We start from the raw sequence: 21729 nt of genomic DNA, 5'->3' as shown, positions 1-21729 counted from the left end.
ATGAGTATTTTTTTTTTTTTTTAAAGGGATCTTTTTTTTGGTTTTATGTGTTTTAATCAGTAAGGAGGAACTAACACGTAATAGTAACAGCGGAAGATATTCGGAGATGCGCTTGTCAAGCTCGGAAGCTAAGCCGTTAGCAGTCGGCTGAGTGGAAATCAGAGTTAAAGTCAGTATTGTGAACTAACACGACAGTCCCTTTCTTTATTCTTTGATCTCGTATTTGACAGGGCAACTCAGTAATGGCTCCAGCTTCTTTTATTTGTATATTTGTCGTTTTGACCTGAACAAGGCTTGTGCTAACGTTAGCTCCTACGCTTGTTTTGCTGTGCCAGCTCCATCAGTGGCTCTGCTCAGAACTCCTCCGTTAATTCACTTCACATACGGAGCCTCTCGCGTCTGCAAGGTAAAGCAAAACACTCCGCATTAGTCCGGTTTGATTTCTGCAACACGTCTGGATTGACTTAATCCTTCTTTCGGGGGCGGCTTCAGAAGATAACTCAGTTTATTTTTTGTTGTTTTATTTGTTAAATCCTCGTCCCGTTTTATCTTGGTGCTTAGCCGAGTGACTTTTAGTTCTAGAGCTGACAACCGGTGAAAGCAGCTGGACTCAGAAATGGGCTCGTTAATCAACTAATTAAAGACTGTAGTTGAACAGTTCCCCCAGCAGGGGGCGTGTTGTTGAAGTGTCGGGACGCCCTCTGGAAATGCTTTATTGCAACACGCACATTCTTTGAGCTGCGTGTAGTTTGACAACATCGAACCTGTATTCATTCATTTACCTTTTTAAATCTACTCACGAAATTGCCTGTAGTGGAAAAAGTCAAAAGCACATTTACTCTTTTCTGAAGTATGTGTACTTCACTTGAGTGTTTAAAGTTTTTGCTACAGTTTATATAATCCAGAGTTGAACATTGATCTTTTTGACTTGTTATATTTATCTGCTGAAAATAAATATCTGATTCTATTCATTTGGACCGTACATGTGTATAGAGCAGGAAATAAAGTGATGAAGTTAACCCTGACTATTAACTACCACAATACTCTTGAGTAAATGTTAGCGTATAAAAAAGTGATTAAAAGCCTTCAAGAAATAAAAAGCAATGGTTATAGAGGGTTATCAAATTAAATATAATCATGTACTTGAGGTACATTTGGCTAGTAAAACCTTTGTAATGATTGGGTTTTTCTACACTGCTATACAATCAAAAATATGTGTACTCCTGTGGAAATGTGTCTAATACATAATACAGTCTTTGTGTATACCCTGTTTACTTGTCAGCTCACATTTTTTCTTTTCTTTTTTTAACTTGTAGTGAGAGGTGCCCTAAAACTCTTTTTATTCATGTTACACGAGAATTTTTATTGAAGTTTTTCTAATTTCTATGATTCATTAAAAACAGTGGCAACACACTATGAACATTTCTCAGATACATCTTTCTGTGTCTCTGATTTTAGATGTTTCTCGTGGGGCTGACGGGAGGCATGGCCTCTGGGAAAAGCACAGTGTCTTCCATGCTGCGGGAACTTGGCTGTCCCATTATTGATGCAGACGTTGTGGCCAGGAAAGGTGCGTTAATGTCTCTCCCCTGCAGTCGGATCTCAAAGCCTGTTGTCTACTTGTTCAGATATATGTCCAAAACAATCAACCAAAGTGTTTTCAGTGCAGTGATATTTATGATTATCATCATATTTAACTGCTTAAATTGACATAAGGAGGTTAGGCCTGTAGGATGTTCATTAAGACAAACGCTTGGAGAGGGTGCATGAATCATGAAGGCTGTCTCTGCTGACTGCAGGGATGATGTTCTCGTTATGTGGTGAAGATTAAAAGGTCAAAAAATTAGGTGAAGAGCACACAGCTGCATGCAGCAAAAAATCTAAGGCATTAGGCTAAGGATTTAATTACACACAGGTGGTTGGTGAATGGGTTATAAAAATTTTTTAAATGTCTTCTTCCCCACCTTCCACCTTACAAGTTTCTTGTGCTGGCTATTTTCTATTAGTTCTGTCAATCTATTTGCTACTCTAATGGTATTTTCCAGATGTTTGATTTAAGTTTTAGTTATTTAAAACAATAATATATAGAAAAATACTGAATACCATTGTCCTTTCTTGAAAGCAGTTGTGGAGCCGCACACTCCTGCCTATTCGCGAATCGTCTACCACTTCGGGCCAGAGATCCTTCTTGAGAATGGAGAGATTGACAGGCAGAAGCTGGGGCAGCTCATCTTCAGCAGTGAGGAAAAAAGAAAGCTGCTCAACTCCATCACCCACCCAGAGATCCATAAAGCAATGCTCAAAGAAATCCTGTTCTACTTTCTGAGAGGTGAGGCAGGAATTCGGTTTGGCTTAATTGCATTAATTTACAGGAAGTGAGCCGCGATGGTTTTGCAGTGCTTACAAATGGCTCTCTGCAAGACAAGAAGTCGGAGATTTTGAATTCCTGATTCCTGATTCTTTATTTAAGAGATAAAATATGGAAATAGTTGCCTTTGCAAGCAATAACTTACAAAAAGAAGCGTTTCACAGTAGCCCCTTGTAAATGACCTTATTCATGATGCGAGTGTTGCACCATTTTTATTTACCATAACACTTGGAAGCATGAAGACATCTAAAGTAGATGGTTAGTTACTTAGTTAGTCCAACCACTCATCTGTTAAGATGTTTCACCTGATTTCAGTTGTTACTCCACCTTTAGCTGTCCCCACGCTCCGTGCTGTAGCATTTCTATTCCATCATCTTGTCGCATATTAGTTACTGGAATCCAAATCTATAACCACAGTTGTTTGTGGTCATGTTGTCAATCCCTTTGATTAAGATGAATAATATTGTAAATGTGCAAAACTAACAAAATTACACAACTATTCAGTTCATCCAACATTAATGTTTTGAAAGCGTTGTATTAAGGACATATGTGTTATATAAGTGACATCAGACAAGCCTGCAGACAAAGATAGAATGTTCTGCTAAGATGAGCAACACTTGGCCAATATTGAATTGCTGCCACGGTGGATATTCCTCCATCGTTGTCTGCAACCATGTTCCCTTCGTAGTTTAGTGATAATAACAAAGAATTGTCGTCCTAATGCCAATGAAGGGTAAAAGTGTTGACACTAATTAATTCGGTTTCCTGTGGTTCTCTAGGGTACCGCTATGTGGTGCTGGATGTGCCCCTCCTCTTTGAAACCAGACGTCTCACTCAGTTTCTGAACCACACAGTAGTAGTTTACTGGTAAGACCACCACTCATTTTTCTCCTATTACCCCCATCACTTAAGAGTTTTACTTCTGCTTGTTTGCAGGTTTCATACTCCAAATCATTAAATATTTGAAGGTTTGTTTTTGACAGAAACTGGCCATTAAGCTCAGTTTTGTGAGTTATTGGTCACCTCTCTCCGTCCCTCTCTGTGTCTTATTAGCATGACTCACTGCCTCTGGATTTTTTAACAAGGCACCCTGGCTGCACCCTAAATAACCTCCATTGTCTGTTCCTTTTCAGTGACCCTGCCACTCAGCTTTCGCGCCTGATGCAGAGGGATGGCGTGACCCAGGAGCAGGCAGAGCAGCGCGTGGCTGCACAGATGCCGCTGAATGAAAAGCGCGGTTTGGCCAATCATGTCATTGAGAACTCAGGCAGCCGAGAGGACACCCACAAGCAGGTCCTGCGGCTTCACACAAAGCTGGAGGACTCAATGGACTTCCTCTTAGTGAGGGTCATAGCTATTGCTGCCACTGCCGGCCTGAGTGGGATTCTGCTTTATGCAGCCAAGATACTTTTGTCCTAACAGAGGAAAAGTGAGGGGTAAAAGGGTTTGGTCCTAAATGCGAAAGATGAAGATGTGAATAGAAGCAAGCAAAGGCAGGCTGGTGGCACTGATGCAGTTTACTGTGAGATTAGTTTCACAGCACCCACCACCATAGCCCAGTGGGTGTGATTTACTTTATTGACAAAATTTGCACTGACAAATGTTGTTTAGTGTGAAGGATTTCTGTGTGCAGTTTCTGTTGGGTTTTACTCACAAACACTAAAATATGAAGGCGAAACCTTAGAGTATCACTTGCTGCACAAGTTGAAATCTTGAAATCTTAACTAATATAAGTAAAACATAACAAAACTCAAACTGTAGAAAACTAAGAGATTTCATTTGGTTTTGCACTTTTTGAAATGATCCAAGGTTGGATTTTTTTTTCATATGCCACAGAATGTCAGTACAAACACCAGACATTAGAAAGAGCAAATGAATAATCATCTAAAGATGTGCAGCGGACACTGCAGTTTCTGTAGTTTTCATTTATTTGGGGCAACGTCTTTCTTTCCTTTAGAAAAAATGTCAGTGAAACAGTGATGTCCCCAATCATGAATATGTTTTAAATTGGATTCATGACTCTTCGTATTAAAGAACCATAATAAAGTGCTGAATAGGAAGGTTTTGATGCCTAAGAAGTTTGTTATGATTGTATATTAATGAAGATATGACAGAATGTATCTGACAATCCATTTCTTATGGGAACTGTGTGAATTTACATGAATTAATAGACTATATATTTATCACTGTATTTTCTTATACTAAGTTATCCTCTATAAATACTGTCATAAATACTGTTTTTCTTTTCTTCGTGCCGACTCACCTGTAACTAAAACACATTTGCAGTTAGCCGCTAACTGTAATGTAAATGATCAAACAGTAGTGTTTTAAAGTAACTGTCAGATGGTGTCAGTGTGTCTCTTTTATTGTTAACTCACTTAGATGTTTTAACTTCACGATGCAGAATCGGGATTGTGCGGCACTTGACACTGGTCTGTTTTCCCGTTTGTCTCTTTCTCTGTGCTCACCTTAAAACTGAATTTATGCCATCTTGTGTCCAGCAGTTGAGCTTATAAAACCTATTTGCATATTCATGAATCTGAAGTTTTCAATGTGGAAGAAGAAATATATGAATACTTAACAAGGTAATTGTTAACTATGTGGGGGAAAAAACATATCAGATCCAAATTATTATTTAAAGTGGAGTTTTTTGACATGTTTTAAAACATGTCTAGAGGGCTGGAAGAATCTTTAAACAACTTTATCCTACTTCAGTCAGAAGTTAATGAAGAAGTTAAAGGATGGTTAACGGTGTACTTCAGCATTTTAGCAGTGGGCCGTCATTTGGAGACAAAAGTTTTCAAGAAAAACATTGAAATCAAAGCAACAAGGGTAAGAGATACTGGGGTACACATTTAGCATTTTTGTTTAAAAAAAAGGGATTTAATTGCAGCAGCTGTAGCCCCTACAATAATGAATGAACAGTATTGAAATTTCTCATCAAATATTGTTAAAGTGATTTTTTTTGGATTAGATCCCACATGTTTTAGTATCAGGACCTCCGAAGGAAATAAAAATGAACTTGTACTAGTTGTGATGTCCTTGCTTTTGTTCACTTCAGAGCTTAGGCATGAAAATCCAGACCCACGGGCAGGCAGGGTGACATCATCCTGGCACTGAAGTCCAGCCAGCCTGCGTGGCTCACTTGGCTCTATCTAAAGCCCCCACTGGTCCGCTTCGTTGTTTTTATCCAGCCCCTAACAATTAATGCAATGTGACTTGGGCTGCAGTGGGTGGAGAGTGTGTGTGTGTGTGTGTGTGTGTGTGTGTGTAGGGGTGGGTACATCCACAAAATGACATATCACACAAACAATCCAATCTTTTACACGCATATAAGCAACCGTGAAGTTCCACAGAATTGTCCACATGATCCACTGTGTCAATAATTCAGAGCCATGGCCTTGATCCAGAACACGGTTTTCTCTTAGGTTGCTTTTTTAAAAAAAACCTGGCTGTGCTGTGATCCAGGGGGGAACATGCTCTGCTTGGCATCCAGCTGTTTAGCAGAGATTTCCACGTGTGTCTTCTCTCAGCTCTTTCTCAGACAGAGGCCAGATGCAGTGCGTAAAGGGGAGACTATATCTGTACAAGCAAGTGTGAACGCTCCAGGCAAAGAAGGGTGGCAAAGTCTCTGTCTGAATATAAATTGGGTTTAATTCTGACGGTGTCAAGCTAAAAGGTGAAAGTCTTAAGTTGCCTTGTAACACGTTGTGCATGGATCCAGGCACAACCCGCTGCTTTATTGTGTGTTGTGGGTCCTCTCTCGGTGCAGAGCAAATTATTTTCTGATGGCAGGGGGTTAAGACTTCTATAATCTCACCATCATGTTCAGAGTGTTGGCCTGCGGCACCAAACTGTGTCGACATTTTGGAATCTCCTGTCTGAGTAGTTTTTCATCATTTCCTCCGCCTACTGCCGACAGGGAAGGTAAAACAGCTTGGGCAAAGGCAAACAAAATAAATATTTTTGTACATGACTCCACTGCAATACTTGATAATTGACTGTCAGAAGAAAGACGACTGATTTTTAGTACCATGTGATGTATGTGCCGGCCTGGAGGCTTATTGGTTTTTAGTATTCATCAGAGGTTGTTAAAAGCAATTCAGTTTGTGCAGTTTTAGAGACTAATTATTCCAAGACAACCACAGGTTTTCTTTTCACACGTTGTCTGGTTATAGATGCATTTGGAGGGTGAGTGTTCAACAAAGACTTATTTCTTATTAAAAATAAAAATTGCTGAGGGTTAAAATATAATACAAATAAAATACACATTTATACATTCAATACTATATACTGTATTACAAAATACAAAACTCTTAAAATCCTGGAATCTCCTTGATTGTTTTGGACATTAGAGTTTAATCTCTTGTTGTGCCAGAGTTGAATTTATCTTTTGATAAGCATTTGTGAGTTATTAGTTGAAATGTTGTAATGTTGATTGATTTAGATCCCTGATGAAAAAGCCACAGTGATGCGCCCGCTCACCGTAAACACAGCAAGTCACAAACGCAGCTCACCGCCAATGGGCAGAGTAAACCCACCTGAGCAACTCTAACGAGCGTAGGTGTTCTTGAACTCTGGCCTCTAGTGTCATGCCGAGGAGAGGGGCAGTCGCTGCGCCTCCGCAGCCTGTCGTCAGACTGCATCCACAAGACTCGGGAGAGGTGAAGAGACAGGCAACACGCCAGCAGAGTGTCCCCAGCCACATGACTCAACCTGTCCCTACGCGTTAGCCAAGGCGGAGTCAGGGCTGTGAGGGAACAAGGCCATTGGTATTGAGTCACTGACACACTGGACAGTCCCCAGATCACGGGATGATGGAGGAAAGAAGTCGGGGAAGCATGTCAGGATGTCAGATTCATGTCTGAATGAGTGCTAACACTGGGAGTAATATGCATAACCGCATACATTCACATGTACTACAATGCAACATGATGATGTCTGTTTTACGTACTGTGCAACCTGTGCATTCACCATCCTGCTGCTACTGGAAGGTGCCTGTAAAGGTTTCCATGCAATATGGGTTCCACAGAATATTGTTTTTGCCATCATTTCAAACAAACTTCAGTCTTGTCCGTGAAGACAGTACCCATGGTCAGACATGCTTGTTCCGGCAGTTCTGTAACAGTCTGCTCAATTATGTCAACTAAGCTCCTAAGCTCTAGCACTACAACCTAATGAGAAGAGAAGAAAGCAGTGCATTAGAAGAGCTCATCATAAATGCAAACCTCCCCACTGGCCTTCCTGGCCATTTTCCATAACGCTGGGAAAAAAACGGATGAGAGAGGATCAGGAAGTGATGAGAGCATTGTCCGTTTTACAATACAAGCAAGATTTAAGGTCTCACAAAGATCAGTCACTACCTGCTACTTCCTTTTAATCATGTCCTTTAGACATTTGAGAAAATGCTGAATATCAGGTTCCCATGCTACGTACCCAGGTATGTCAGCATTCTTGACGTAATATTATAAATTTAGAATTGTGAAATTTTGAAAGAGACGCTAGATATGTGCTATATTTCCGCTTGTATACACTTAATGCTTGCTGTTTATTTTTACTCTCAGAGATGAAATGCACATGATTTTGGTGAAGAGGATGACAGTTGGCAGGATCTGTTACTCACAGACAGACAATGAAGAGGTGCTCAGTCTTTTAGCCACATCAGTGGCATGACTTTAAGGACAGGAGTCCACCTCTTTGGTCCAGGACGAAATAGCTCCTCAGGTGTTTAATTAAATTGCAATGAACTTGTGTACAGACGTCTACGGTTGTTGTAATTTTGATCTTCCCTATATGTCTCATTTAGTGCATCCATCATGATTTTTTATGTATTTTTAAATGTTTCAGTGCTTTGGATTATGAATAAATACATACAAAAAAATGTTATTCCCAGTGCTCACTTGTGTTTAATGCCAATTTTAAAATGTGCATGCTAAGCATGATAACCTGCTAAAAATCTGACTGTGAATGTGGCATTAGAGCTGCTAAAGGAAACACAAAGCACAGAAAGATTATCATGAAGGTAAATTCAGCAAAGCATGGCTCAGAGTGCAGCATCACAGAGATCCTAACACGGCTGTACACTAATTGTGTTTTCTTGCAGATGTTTGTGTCATGGTAAAAGTAGTATAATTGGTGACAAATTTAGAAGCCAAATAAATATTTTTGTAGCCTTTGTGTGAAACATCTAAGATCACATGGCACACACTCACAAGTAAAAGGAAATTGTGCATGTTCATGTTGGCAGGTGGGTACATTTGGTGAGAGGATGTGTGCATGAGAGCATGAAGGCAATTTAGCTAGACAGTTAAAGCATCTATCTCTAATTTGGATCTCCCCTGGGGAGTTAAGTGGGGACGCTCAAGATAACAACACCAAGGGTTCATTAACGTCTCTTCAGACATTTCAGAGGAGGTACTCTCTCCAAGCCTACCATTCTCATGCCTTATAGAGGCTACATACACATGCATGGACAAACATGCACACTGACCCATACACTGACCCAAGCACTTGCACACATGGACCCCGAACATGCACGCACGCTCTGCTGTAGCCTGATAAGCCTCATGCCTCACCAATTGGCCCCTCCAAATGTCAAACTGAAGCCATCTCAGTGTACTGATAGGGAGTGGGCAGGATTGAATATAAAATGTCCTTCAGTTACGTTTGTTGAAGATTACCTAAATTAAAACAAGTCTGCAGTACAGAAATAATCTTTCAAATCCCTCTACATACACATGATGAAAAAGGCTACAGTGGAAAATCTCAAAATATCCCCAACAGCCAAGTCCACGAGACGAAGCTTACATCAACAAAAAGCAGCTTACAGCACTTCTCAGAGGAACACTTATCTTCAAACCCTGGACCTGCTTAAAGTCAGGGAGATGAAATGTGAGTCAAAGGGTTCGAGCATCACATACAGTCCAGATGCTGTTTCATCACAAATTAAAACACCGCACCCGAGAGTGTCGCGTTGGGTAGGTTGTTCAGCTGAAGTCACCATCACAACCCAACAGCCCGCGAGGAGGCGTTTGTGTCACTTACACAAGCACAAGAGCTGGAGTGAGGATCGCCCAGTTTTTGCAGGATGAGGCAAAGACGGTCCCTGCCAAGAGAATTTCTCTATGTTCTGCACAGAGGTTTCCACAGAGGGTTTTGGGATTACCCCTGTTGCCAATTTGACTGTAACCTCAATAAGTGGCTCAAATAATAATAGGTATATGGTTAAAATGGCTCACTTGAATCTGCGCAATATGATGCAATAATTAACATGATTTGTTAACACGATGGCAACACTAAAACGCTCTGGGAAACAAGGCAGGAAGCACAAGCAAACAATTTTTACTTGACTCGCCTCACTCATGCTCTCATGCTTAGTAAAAGTGTAAATGTTGGTTGGATCTCTGGTTAAATCTTTGCGGTGCTTCCGCGAATGAATGGCTCCGGTGTGTTTGGGTTACTCCCTGAGGACTTTGGGAAAAGTCCAGATGTTGCAGACTCTCAGGCCGTGTTCACTACCAATGGTTTCAGCAGTGAAAGCTGTTTCTCGCAGACCACAGGCGTTTGTCTTTGACGCTGTGACATGAAAGTCTCTAATTTGACGATGTGCTCACACGCCCTGCAAGGAAAAATCAGCCTGTACGAGTGCTTGGCCGCCCTGTGGCTCGGGCGACCTCTGCCCGTGGAAAAGGCCCCCAGTCTTAATTGTATCTGGAGGAATTCTGCTGTCTTAAGATTAGACCAGAGGGCTTGCTGGCCTTTACGGCAAAGGCAGTTAAACACAGCACAAGTGTGGCAATCCAGTCTCTTTCCATCATTTTAATCAACCGTACACTATCACGCTAATTCACAGCTTGCAACAAAAATGCTGCATTTTATTGCGCTTCGAGTGGCATTTTGAGAGGCGATGTGCTGACATTCCACGACTGAGTAACATTTTGACATGGCTTCCATATTTCCTTTTCTCAACACCCTCAAAACTTTTGTTCTTGAACTCTTAACTGAGTAAGTTATGAGACAGTTATGGACCTTAGGTGGCCCATGTCAAAGGCAAATTATGTCCAAAGGATTTAATAATATCAAAGCAAGCTCTCAAGAAAACTACATTGGTCTTTACAGTTTACGCCTGGAAGCTATTTTCTTGTCTCTGTGACTTGTGTCGCAGTCACAGCTGAGCCTGGATTACTTTCCGACACTGATCTAAGCTTTGTCATGATATGTTCTAACACTCGTGTCCTGATTTTCTCCCACCATATCAGCATCGTCACGCCCATTAGAGGAAAAAAACACATTTCTCCTTTGATTGTGAAACACAATCATCGCCCGTTTCATTTGGCATTTAACACAGCTGTGATTTCCTCCCTCTTTCCCTCAGTGATCATCTCTGCGTTGATTGCCTCTTGCTGCGCTGGCATGGCTCTCTTGTGTGTAACATTTGCAGGACTAAAGGCTGATTTCATTGGAAAAAGCAAGATCAGAACAGCTGATCAGGACATAAATGAGGTGAGTGACATTAACCACATAATCTGTGAGGAAATGCAAAATTTCCTTTTTTAATGAAAAACCATGGACATTAGAAGTAAAAGCCAAAGCAACAGATGCTCCCTATAAGCCCATATCTAGCGATTAAAACTTTTGTTTAAACTCAAAAGAGTTGCTCTTTATCATTTGGGGAAACATACAGAACATTTTAACAGATGTTGCATGCGTGAATTAAATAAATAACGTTTTAGATGAGAGCACATTAACCATCACATGATGTAATTGTATAATACCCATCAGCTATTATTATTTTATAGGACACACGATAGGATGTACAGTATGTGCAGTGCTGACACTACTTTGTGAGTAAACATTGAGGTTCATGATCAAATTTACACTTTATACATTAACAATATGCCAAATATTATGTGACATGATTTTCCAAATCATTACACTGAGACAATATATATATTTTGTGACACTATCTGCCATTCAAAACAGTCATAATCTCATTTTGATATCCAAATTTTGACAAAATATATCTCCTCAGTCACTGGAACACAACATCTTATCATACAAACATGAGAATCGAATATAAATCTGAACAGCACGGTCACAAACACTTTCAGTCACCACGACTGTTGGATTTCCAGACATTAATTTAAAAGGACAGCTCAAAAATGATGGTGAGGCCCTCTGCACTGTCAGAATAGTTACTGCACCTCAGCATGACACATGGCAGTGACTGTCACTTTTACGGTGCTCACGTCCATCTGAATAGTGGCATAGGCACCCTGTATACAAAGGAACGTATGGATGAGAAGGTAGACAGTTACCAATATCCACAGATCCACAGCCTTACTGTATCAACCCTCACATCAGACATGTAAAAACAAACTCACTGTGGATCGGTAGCTATGGGCAACATTAACCTTACAGCGAGAGCCAAGTGAAAGTCAGGAAGCAAATGTCTTCTGGCCGTGACCTTTCACCCCTCAGCCCACGTCCTGTCCAGTCATCAGTCGGCATAGAGAATGAACCCTGAGAAGGTGCTATATTTGTTGCTGTTGCCCCCATGAGCCTTGCCCCCATCCAGTTTTATGAAAACCTCATCGCCTGCATCCAAATGAAGGATGACACTGTTGCTGGCGTAGTCATAACTCTGGTCTTGGTCTTGGGCAATGGCGCTGGCCCTGACCTGAAATATTACATGCATACACAGACAAGGAGAGAGGAAGTGAAGAACTGCTGACATCTTTGCATTGATAGTTATTAAATAAACAGGAATTACCAAAATGTACGCACGCATTATCGTAAAATTCAAATTATACAATCATTATGCAGAGGACATTAGAGAAGCCGATGACACAAATGTTTAATTAGGTCATTTGATTTTGCAAACAATAAATGACTTTTCTGCTTCGTTGGCTGACATGTGACCACACTTATTTGCCATGAAGAAGTGGAGCAAAAAAAACAAAAAACATATTTTAAGAAAAGAACATTTGCAAGTGTGGAGTGAATTTGTGAGTTTGACTTTGTGTAAAGTGGGTCCCCTGTGGTGAATATCTTGTTTTTTTGTCTCATGACTCAACTCAAAGGGTCAGGCCTGAGTCAGTCTGCCTCTGAGGGAGGATGGCAGTGCAAACTATTCTGTTGCCTCGTGCACTACTCTTACACTCACCTCTTTCTTAGTAGATCACTGAAAATGCTATGCTTTCATGAATATAGATGTCATACTGAGGGTGTTAGATTTGAAGCCTAATGCTCAAATCTACAAAAGGGGAACCTAGGGGAAGTTGCTTTGCAAATGCAGAATAACCAAAGAAGGGCATACGCCTATAGTTAATTAATAATCATCTAGGTTGCCAGATTGTTTGTTATGCTAACTTTACCAAACTGACTATACAGTTGTAATCAGGCAGAATGTGGCAACAGGCCTAAAACTAAGTGTGAAACATCGAGTTCTAATTGGAGCCAGTGTAGTCCAAAATTGTGTGGAAAGAGGCTGCAGGGTCTGAGAGGAGAGGTTGAGCCACAGGTGACAACATAATGATGAATGGAGACACGATGATGGGTTTCTGAGACATGAGGGCAATGCACTGTGAACTATCGTCCACTGCCTGCACCCACCCTCAGCTCTAAGTGCATCAGCAGGACCGTGGTGCTGACATATAAACACCGACATTTTAATTTGCAGTAATAACCACAGATGTGCACAGTACAGTGGCCTGACACCACTTTAACCTCCTTAGCTGAAGTGTCCCCCTTGGACCAGGTAAATACACAATAATGATCATCGTGTTTTTGCTGCAACTGTTTCTGGTTCCTGTAATAATCATTATTGTAAGCAAAAAAACCTGCCGCGCTCCTGTTCAATCAGTAATTGTGTCATTGTCTCATTACAGGCAGTGCTCATTTCCCACTACACTTTTGCTTTTGCTTTTTTGCTTGTCATAATGTATGTCCTAATGAAATAATTGTCATAATGCATAATGATTTTAATCAGCAGCTATAGTTGGTCGCATGTTTGCTTGAAGCAAGGTTTAAATGGCTGTTTTGTTCTTAATTGGTTCTCATTACACAGAGCTCACCACATTGTGAAATTGTGTTTGGTTATATGTTGACTGTGTTCTAACATTTGGCACAAAACTTGGTCATATGTATTTAGACTACAATTACGTTTTCCACCATGTTTCATTAAAATGCTTGCACCTCATAGCTGCTTAAGACAATTGGTTATTGTTGCTTTATAATTAAAACTTGGGTTAGTGGGTCCACTAAAGACAAGCAGAAATTAGAAGCTGGGGGAGGAAGTTTAAGGAAGTCTCTGTCACCTAATGAGTGAGTCATAGTGATTAAAAGAGTAGTAGCTGCAGTACTTATACCCTGCAGCTGCTTACTGTTAAACGTAAGGCAGTTTTCTGGACATTAAATGTAATTCAAGAGCATATTTTTAGCTGATTTGAAAATATACTTAGCGTGAAGTGTGTGTGCCTGCGTTTGTGTGTGTGAGATTGAACATCAGGAGGAAAACTAATTAGGAGGGAGTTGCCCTCCTTTTGTTTGTCCAGTGCCCCTTAAAATTTTGGTGCATATTCCTGTTTTTAGCATTGTTTAAAAAGAAGTTCAAGTTAAGAGTAGAGTAGTAGTTAAGACTTAATAGCAGTGTAAAATTCTCTATGCAATTAAATACCAACATGAGTCCTGCAGTAAATACTACACTCAAAAAAAATCTATTGTCTATTTTTGTGCAGTGTGTAACAAATGTTTTTAATGTGTTAAGTTATTTATTTACATTAAAATAAAATAAGAAAAACACAATGATTTTTTTACAGAGTCCACCATAACAATATGTGTTTTGTGATGCGTATTTGGTGATTATTTGAAAGTACACACCATGTGCTGTTTGTTACAACCTATATATGATATATGAACTTACAGTTCTATGAATCAGTCTCAAATGATGTCTACACTCTCAAACGAAACAAATGATTCTTATCTTAACAAATAAGAGAGTTATATTGTACCAGACTGCCTTATAATAAACAGGTGTTTGTGTTGTTGTGTCCAACCTCTGTATACCCGATTGCAGTCTGCTTGAGATGTTTGCAGGAAATGTCAAGGCTCAGATTTACACGGCGTTTGATGAGTGTTATCACCTGGGGCTTTAGAGACATTAAGAAATTATCCATAAATATAGCAAATATCACAATTTGATATTGCAACGCCTGGGCCTGACAGGCAGTCTGATAACGCACACTAGCACATTATGGTTTCATGAAGTTGGTTGTATTTCAAAGGGCACCAGCTTTGAACTAGCCACTACCCCAGGCTGTGTTTTGATGTGTGCACACTGGAGATAGTGGTGCAGTCCTTCCACTCACTTCAACATGTACATCTCTGGATATGTAATATGCACAGATACACAATCTGGCAGTGTGTCTCTGTGCATTGTCATTATACTGGACTATAACACTAGACCAAGTCAGACTTAAAATCACTACACACATGAATGCATGACTACTCAATTTGGACTGCTAGCACACTGGTCCCACTGTTCCCTGAGCAATTCATCCCAGTGTATGATTCAGCACACATAACACATAATGTCAGTAAAAAGAATTTCTACCATTCTTTTTTTTAAAAAACGTTGACTTTTGACGCATCCAACTTTAAATCAATGCATTTTAAGAAGTGCCTTAAGAAGGTGTCTGAAGCGTTTACCCACCAGACCATTCTTGATCAGGTCAGCCCACATGCTAGTGCCATCTCCTCCCCTCATCAGCACATTGTAGATGAAAAAGTAGGTGCCAGGGATCTTACAGGTGAACTTGCCCGTTGCGCCTTCATAGTTACCACCAATATTAGTCACCACATCATCAAACCTTAGAATATCATAACCTTCTTGAGGGTTTCGTAGTCCTGCATAAAATGCCACCCGGGGTGTGGTGTTGTATGTTGTGGTGCTAACTGCCCCTTTGCTCCCTAAACCCAGTATCCCTGTCCGTACTATGTCCACACTATCTCCCGGTGGTCCTCTAGGTCCAGGTGGGCCTGGCTCTCCGGGTGGTCCCGGGGGTCCAGGCTTGCCTGGACGTCCTGGTTTGCCTTGTGAGCCGTGATCGCTGTAGGTAGGCAGCGGTGGGCCGATGCTATGATCACTCAGATCTGCCTCATTGTCCACCTGTAGGCCCGTGGTTGCTGTATCTGTGCCCGCGTGCACACCGATGCCCATCGTTCCCGTGCTGGGGAAGGGGTCACAAACCATCCGGCAGGTACCCAGCATCTCATAGTGGCTTGCGCTGTCATCTGTGCCACCTGTGCCTACAGAGCTGACCAGCACAGGGATGAGGACCACTAAAACCAGGACCAGCATGACCCCCACAGCAGCTGCCACCAGGGTCTTCCGCCCGATGCTCAGCCGGGGAAGGGGCTGCGCTGCCAGCGTGGAACTCTCCGGGGTGGAAATGGTGACTGTGGGGGGTGCGTCCACCTGACAAAACCCAGACACAGTGAGGATCCCCCGAGAGTGGAGATGGTGCCCAGGGAGCGCTGGTATGAGTGTGTGAGTGAGTGACAGAGCCGTGTAGGAGTAAAGGAGAGCGAGTGGAGAAAGGGACCGAAGTGATCAAAAGGAGAGGGAGATTGAGAGAGTGAGGAGAGAGTAAGAGAAGAGGAGGAGGGAGAGAGTAAGACAGCCTTAGAGAAAAAAAGCAAGGGGAGGAGAGAGTGAGCAACATGCACTCACTAACCATCGAGTCAGGGCTGAGGAGGGCATTTTCCTATTGGCAGCAAAGACAAAAAGTATAGGTGTGATAACAGAGCACAGAGAATTAGCTCACATTTATTGGACGATGAAGATAAAGATAGAAAAAGGATTTGAGGGAAATTTGCTCAAACTTTTCTCATAATGTACTATCTCTGCAATTTATATACCCTGCACTTGATACTAGTGACGATATACCACTACCTACCAACGTTTTCTTTTTTCAATTAAGTTGACGTTGCTTGTAGTCATGTTATTTTAAGTAACAGAAGTCTTCATATGAGATAATGGTCAGCTGGAGGCAAGTTTAGATAAGGATTTTGCCTGATATAGCTTAGTTTAATGTGAGACTGGCTCTGCTGCTTTTTGTGCAGGTCAGAATGGGAATATTTTCCCCTTATCTACCTACGTGTGTGTGTGTGTGTGTGTGTGTGTGTGTGTGTGTGTGTGTGTGTGTGTGTGTGTGGCAGGAGCTCTAACTGTGAGCTTCACAAAATCATCAATCTTTAAAACGGAAGGTTCAGAATTTGTAACTAAAGATCTGTTTTATTACACCATCGAGCTTATATTTTTTATTGGCTGTGATAGAATTTAACTCACTGTATTAAGCACTGAGCCTTTGGGGGTCGCGGGAACATCAGCAAAGCAAGTAGTTGAGCTATGACACCACTGCAGCCAAGTCATAAACTACTTCTGAAATTAATTTTTTTATTTGTTAAGTAAATTTGGCAAACATGAAAAAAGTGTGGCCTTTTCATGGGCAGCATTGAGTTGGAGTTAAATTCCTGCCCATGCAACAAATGTAAGTCCAATATTGTGTCTCCTTTTAGCTCTGAGACAGAAATATTAGTGGCTTTGGCTATTAACTGCATTTTGTGTGTATGTAGGTTGGACACTGTAGGCCACAAAACCAAAAGACATTAAAATGCTCTACGTGTTGGTCGGTCACTATGAGCTACACCTTTCTCATTACACCCAGATATAGCAACCGAATGCAGAGCAAGAATCAAAAGATCATAAATTACAGCTGTACTTTATTCATCCATCCATTATCTGTCACCGCTTATTCAATGTGGGACGCGGGGAGGGGTTGGAGCCTATACCAGTTGTCATCAGGGGAGAGGTGGGGTACACCCTGGACAGATCGCCAGTCGATTGCAGTTTACATTCGTGTTTAAATATTATACATTGAGAAAAACACCAGTTAACATTTTGTCTGCAACAACTTAGCAGCAATACCAGCCATATTAATGAACACAGTGAACATAGTGAACACAGGGAAAAGATTAACAAGACAATGTTACATTGTTTTGTCTTCCAGTTGGATAGGTCACATTTCAAATTCATACAGTAAGTTAACATCTCTACTATCCTAACATCAATCACATCCACTTTTACCAGTTTACCAGTTTCCTTGTCCTGCCAGCTGCTATGCTGCTGCTGCAAACGATTTCAGGATGTTTGGGGAATAATATTTTTTTAACATGAAGAGGGTTTGCCTCCTCTGATGCCTCCAGCATCAGACCGAGAGGCTTTTTCTCTGAGCTGGCAGGGACCACTGCCTTCCTCTACCAGTTAAGCTAAATATTTGTTGCTTAAGCTGACATAAATGGTCAGAGTCCATGTCTTGGCTCTTCTTCATCCATGTTTAACAGTAGTTGTGTGTCAAAAGGAAGGGCAAGCTGAAAGCAGTTGCTATATTATGATTCTTTCACACGATTATATATATTAAACAAATCTACTTCGTTTTTTACATATTAATGTTGGGGTAGATTGCTTGACTACTATGATAGTCAACATAGGTTTGTCACATACAAGCGACACTTTTACATTTTGTGTACATATTTTAATTTTATACTTCTAAACTTTTTCATACTTGAGTTTTGAGAAACGCTTTTTGGATAAAATAATCAAACAGAAATATCTATTTCCAGTGAAGGGTTTTTTTTTTTTTTTTATTATTTAAAGGTAATATAACCTAAAACCCTACTTGGATAAATTATGGACCAGCCAACTCAAGTATCTTTAATATCACTGTAATACAAACACTGCTGGTGTTGTTTTGTTGCTGCTATATTCAGCAGCATTCATTGCAAATGACATATACAACCAGTCATCTGCCAGTTATTAATGCTGCAGTTTAATGTTATATAAACAGAGATTGTTTGCTTTAAAATGATCAAGTTAATATCCACACAGCTAACATGCATAAGTTGTCAGGTGGATAGTTTTTTTTTTTATATGTGTCTGTGTTTTAAGGTAGTACATTTCATTTTACATCCATGGTGGTTTGACATGTTTAATTAAAGTGGCTCTGCCCTCATATAGCAAATTACATAACACCTGATTTTGGTAATTCTAATGCAGTAAATATGCTCAGATTTCTGATGTGCTTTGCTTGGTGTGGTCTTGTGAAAAGTTATTATTTCAAATCCTGTTCTGCACAAAATCATTGCTCAACCTAAAACAATATTTTAGTTAAAATTATGTATTAACCATTATGCTCACATTTAATATGTGTTTATATAAATATATATATAGAGAGACAGACAGAGAGATCATATGTGTATATTCAGTGTGAGCATCATGTTTAATACTAAGCCAAGTCACATTGAAGTCAGCTACATACACGTGGCTGAATGAATGGCTTAAACTGCTGGAGTCATCCAGTGATATTAGATTTTTATGAGAGCAGTAAAAGCAGTAGCGGAAGTTTTGTGATTGCTCTTCACATTTTTGATGCTGCTGTTGTCACAGGACATGACGGTGGCACTGAGTCACATACCTCAAGCACTGCTTTCTTGCTGACTCTCTCCCCAACTGATGACACTATGCTATATACTAAATCAGAGGGATGTGACCACATAGTGGGTATGACGAAATATTCTTTCAACTTTTGTTATCAAAAAATATTTAATATGTTTTATATACAGTCACAACCAGATATATCACATATGGTGTCAAGGCAAACCCTCATTGTTACAGAGTCATGGGCAAGAAAAAAAAATTGATTGAAACTACAAAAATATATACAACAGATATAGTAACCACACTGCCAAAGCACCTGCCAAAGCTCCAGTTTAGAGGACTGAATATGTCAAAGCATTAAAAAAACATTTTTGTGCACTGTGAAAAAGCACCATTTGCAGACTTTAGCGCACTCTTGTGGACTTTTATTATAATATCTGTGAGCTCTAATAAACTATAGCACACATATACAGTTGAGGGCAATGGGAATGTCATTTGTTTTGTGGATATCTCTTCAAAAACCCACCAACCTCATTAGGATACATTATCTTTGAACCATAAATGTCTGTCACATTCATAGACTGATGCAACCACAGTAAATTGTCTCCATTCTACCTCACTATTTTTAAGTGAATTGTAATAACATGTTTTTCAGTATTCTTTCAGTGAAATGAAATATCGAAAATAATGTTCCACATCTGCATCCTCCCCACCACAAACACATATTCCAAGCCTATACTGACAACACTAAATATTTTACTTACTTCTAAAGTTCAACTTTTGTGAACATATTAACTGTAAAATATCCAGTCACCCTCATCAGTACCACAACTATTAAATAATTAGAGTTCATTACGGTTTCAGTCTAAAAGATGAAACCAGAATGTTTTGTATGTCATTAACTGTTGCACTCAAAGGACATACTTAGCTTCATTGTTTAGGAAAAGCTAATGTCCTTACTCTTTAGTTTGTTAAGTGTTCCATGTTTAGCCACATTATTCCTTTTATATTTATAGCGCCATAAAAAAAATAAAAAAAAACATCTGTACATTTGGCTGGAATGATTTCCCAAAAGGTGTTTCCATCCCCTGTTAAAAGAAACACACCTTTACTGATATTACCGACTGGAGCTATGCCAGATGTGCTACTCTGTGCTGAACATCTAGCCTGCAGATGGAAAAAAATATTTCCAAATTTAAAATTAATCAAAGGATTTGGAATTAACAGAGAAGATCTTTTACTCCCTTTTTAATATAGACTCCTATTGCTTTACATGTTTCCATGTTCCCATTCCACTGATTGCGTTTACTTCTTCCAACCAGATGATGGTGCCCACTTCCCATTAATGGAGAGGTTAACAAAGTGGGGGGAAAATAACTAGGTCATAATGAGACACTTGCACTAGAAACTTGATGAACTCATTCACATGATTTGCATGTTGATTAACAGTTACAGCTCTTTCAGTCACATAGGTTTTAGAGCACAAGTTTGTCAATCATAAATGCTTAAATCTTAAAAGATTTAACGTCTTGATTCAACATTTATACACAGTCATACTAGGACATCATCCCACCTCCATGCAGCAACAGGAACCTGATCTTATCAATAGGGGAGCAGGTCTGTAGGGGAAAGTCTACAGAGCACCAATGTTGCGGACCTGCTTACAGTCCAGCATGGACTGGATGGCCTTGTCAGTAACTGGAGAGGATACAGCAGGCCATCTAGATCTTTTGGCTTACCACAGCAGAACATGTTCTGCACGTTGATTTGGCATGAGTTTTGGCCCTTTCTGCTGCAAGCTTCCCATTTTATCTGGGCTAGGGACCGGCATCCAGGTAGCCCTTGATGACAGCCTTGCCTGGTGGGGCAGGATTCAACTCTGCAGCCTTTTGCATCACAACCAACTAGGCACCCTAAAACAGGAGGCCATCTCTGATGTCAATATTCTGAATTAAGGCCAGATAGTGCATTTATCTAACTTTTGGAAGATGCAGGGTGGGGCTGGTGTCTACTGATGAAGCAGGCCAGGCCTTTTGAACTGAGAAATTACACTTGTACTGAAGTTTTGGCTTGTCAACCATGATAAAATAAGCCTATAGGTGGTTTAACTGTATATATATAAAGCCAAGAAAATTGGGAAATCCAGACTTGTTTATTTTGATCATCTTACAATGATAGTTAATAGTCTAATAACACTTATATAAAAGGGAAGCAACATATGTTTACACAAGAGTTCAAACACAGTAACTTCCTTGATTCTTTCATTTTGGACTCTTCCTTTTTAGGCAATGGGCTGCTGCCTTGTAGTGCCTCTTGGGATTCAGTGGGAATTCCTTAGCAGGATTGCTTGGCACTTGGCTTTTAACTCTCAAAGGACAAATATTGTTATATCAGGGTCAGAGGTTGAGTTTACGTCTCAGTGATGCTCGCTTATTGTCTTTGTTTAAAATATTTAATTGAGATCAATTGAGATCTATGGTTGTATAGACTGTAACAATGCTGTTTTTATTCTTTGATGAATGGATAATAAATATACCAGTGAAAGGACAAGTCAAATACCCTCCTGTGTGGATGCAGTCAGATGTTATTTGGTGAAAATATCCAGTTTGTTTTCAAGGCAGCCCTAACTGTGACCTATCAGTCCCTCGCAAACAGTAGACACATATTTCCCTTTTTAGGACATGAGAATCTCTTACGTAATTTAGGGAGCATTAGGATCTCTAGCAAACCCGCCTGTGTGGAAGCGGGAGGGTCTGACACAGAGTGACACCGCAACAGTCCAATCAGACGCCAGGGAATTTTCCTTCTCGCCTATGGATTGGTCAGCTCGCATGCCATGGACGGTGACGTTTACGTTGCTCGC

At 40.4% G+C, this 21729-nt stretch overlaps 2 protein-coding genes across 3 annotated transcripts; one reads left to right on the top strand and one right to left on the bottom strand.

Moving 5' to 3' along the window:
- The first annotated feature begins 73 nt into the window (after positions 1–73).
- On the top strand, positions 74–4902 carry dcakd (dephospho-CoA kinase domain containing). 2 transcript variants are annotated; one of them, XM_067488736.1, is made up of 6 exons: positions 93–169; positions 336–406; positions 1459–1570; positions 2126–2329; positions 3148–3235; positions 3502–4902. In XM_067488736.1, the coding sequence occupies exons 3-6, from the start codon at positions 1459–1461 to the stop codon at positions 3785–3787; spliced, it is 690 nt and encodes a 229-aa protein (XP_067344837.1). In that variant the 5' UTR covers positions 93–169; positions 336–406; the 3' UTR covers positions 3788–4902. The 2 variants fall into 2 exon arrangements, with proteins under 2 accessions (XP_067344838.1, XP_067344837.1); XM_067488737.1 differs by lacking the exon at positions 336–406 and having other exon boundaries at positions 74–169.
- A 5999-nt stretch (positions 4903–10901) lies between these two features.
- LOC137106224 (C1q-related factor-like) lies at positions 10902–16007 on the bottom strand. Its single transcript, XM_067489361.1, has 2 exons — positions 15081–16007; positions 10902–12047 (listed from the first exon to the last, which is right to left on the bottom strand). The coding sequence occupies exons 1-2, from the start codon at positions 15726–15728 to the stop codon at positions 11868–11870; spliced, it is 828 nt and encodes a 275-aa protein (XP_067345462.1). The 5' UTR covers positions 15729–16007; the 3' UTR covers positions 10902–11867.
- Positions 16008–21729: the final 5722 nt, after the last annotated feature.

Source organism: Channa argus, chromosome 20, assembly GCF_033026475.1.
Source record: "Channa argus isolate prfri chromosome 20, Channa argus male v1.0, whole genome shotgun sequence".
NCBI classification, from domain to species: Eukaryota; Metazoa; Chordata; class Actinopteri; order Anabantiformes; family Channidae; genus Channa; species Channa argus.
Note: the sequence above shows the minus strand (reverse complement) of the source record. Positions and strands in the feature narration are given on the sequence as shown.

Excerpts from the sequence above, each read along its gene's own strand:
- dcakd (XM_067488737.1), top strand. The coding sequence starts at position 1,459 with ATGTTTCTCGTGGGGCTGACGGGAGGCATGGCCTCTGGGAAAAGCACA. Across the intron at positions 1,571-2,125 it reads AGACGTTGTGGCCAGGAAAG|TTGTGGAGCCGCACACTCCT; the intron begins GTGCGTTAATGT and ends TCTTGAAAGCAG. Across the intron at positions 3,236-3,501 it reads CACACAGTAGTAGTTTACTG|TGACCCTGCCACTCAGCTTT; the intron begins GTAAGACCACCA and ends GTTCCTTTTCAG.
- LOC137106224 (XM_067489361.1), bottom strand. The coding sequence starts at position 15,728 with ATGCTGGTCCTGGTTTTAGTGGTCCTCATCCCTGTGCTGGTCAGCTCT. Across the intron at positions 12,048-15,080 it reads ACCTGATCAAGAATGGTCTG|GTCAGGGCCAGCGCCATTGC; the intron begins GTGGGTAAACGC and ends GTAATATTTCAG.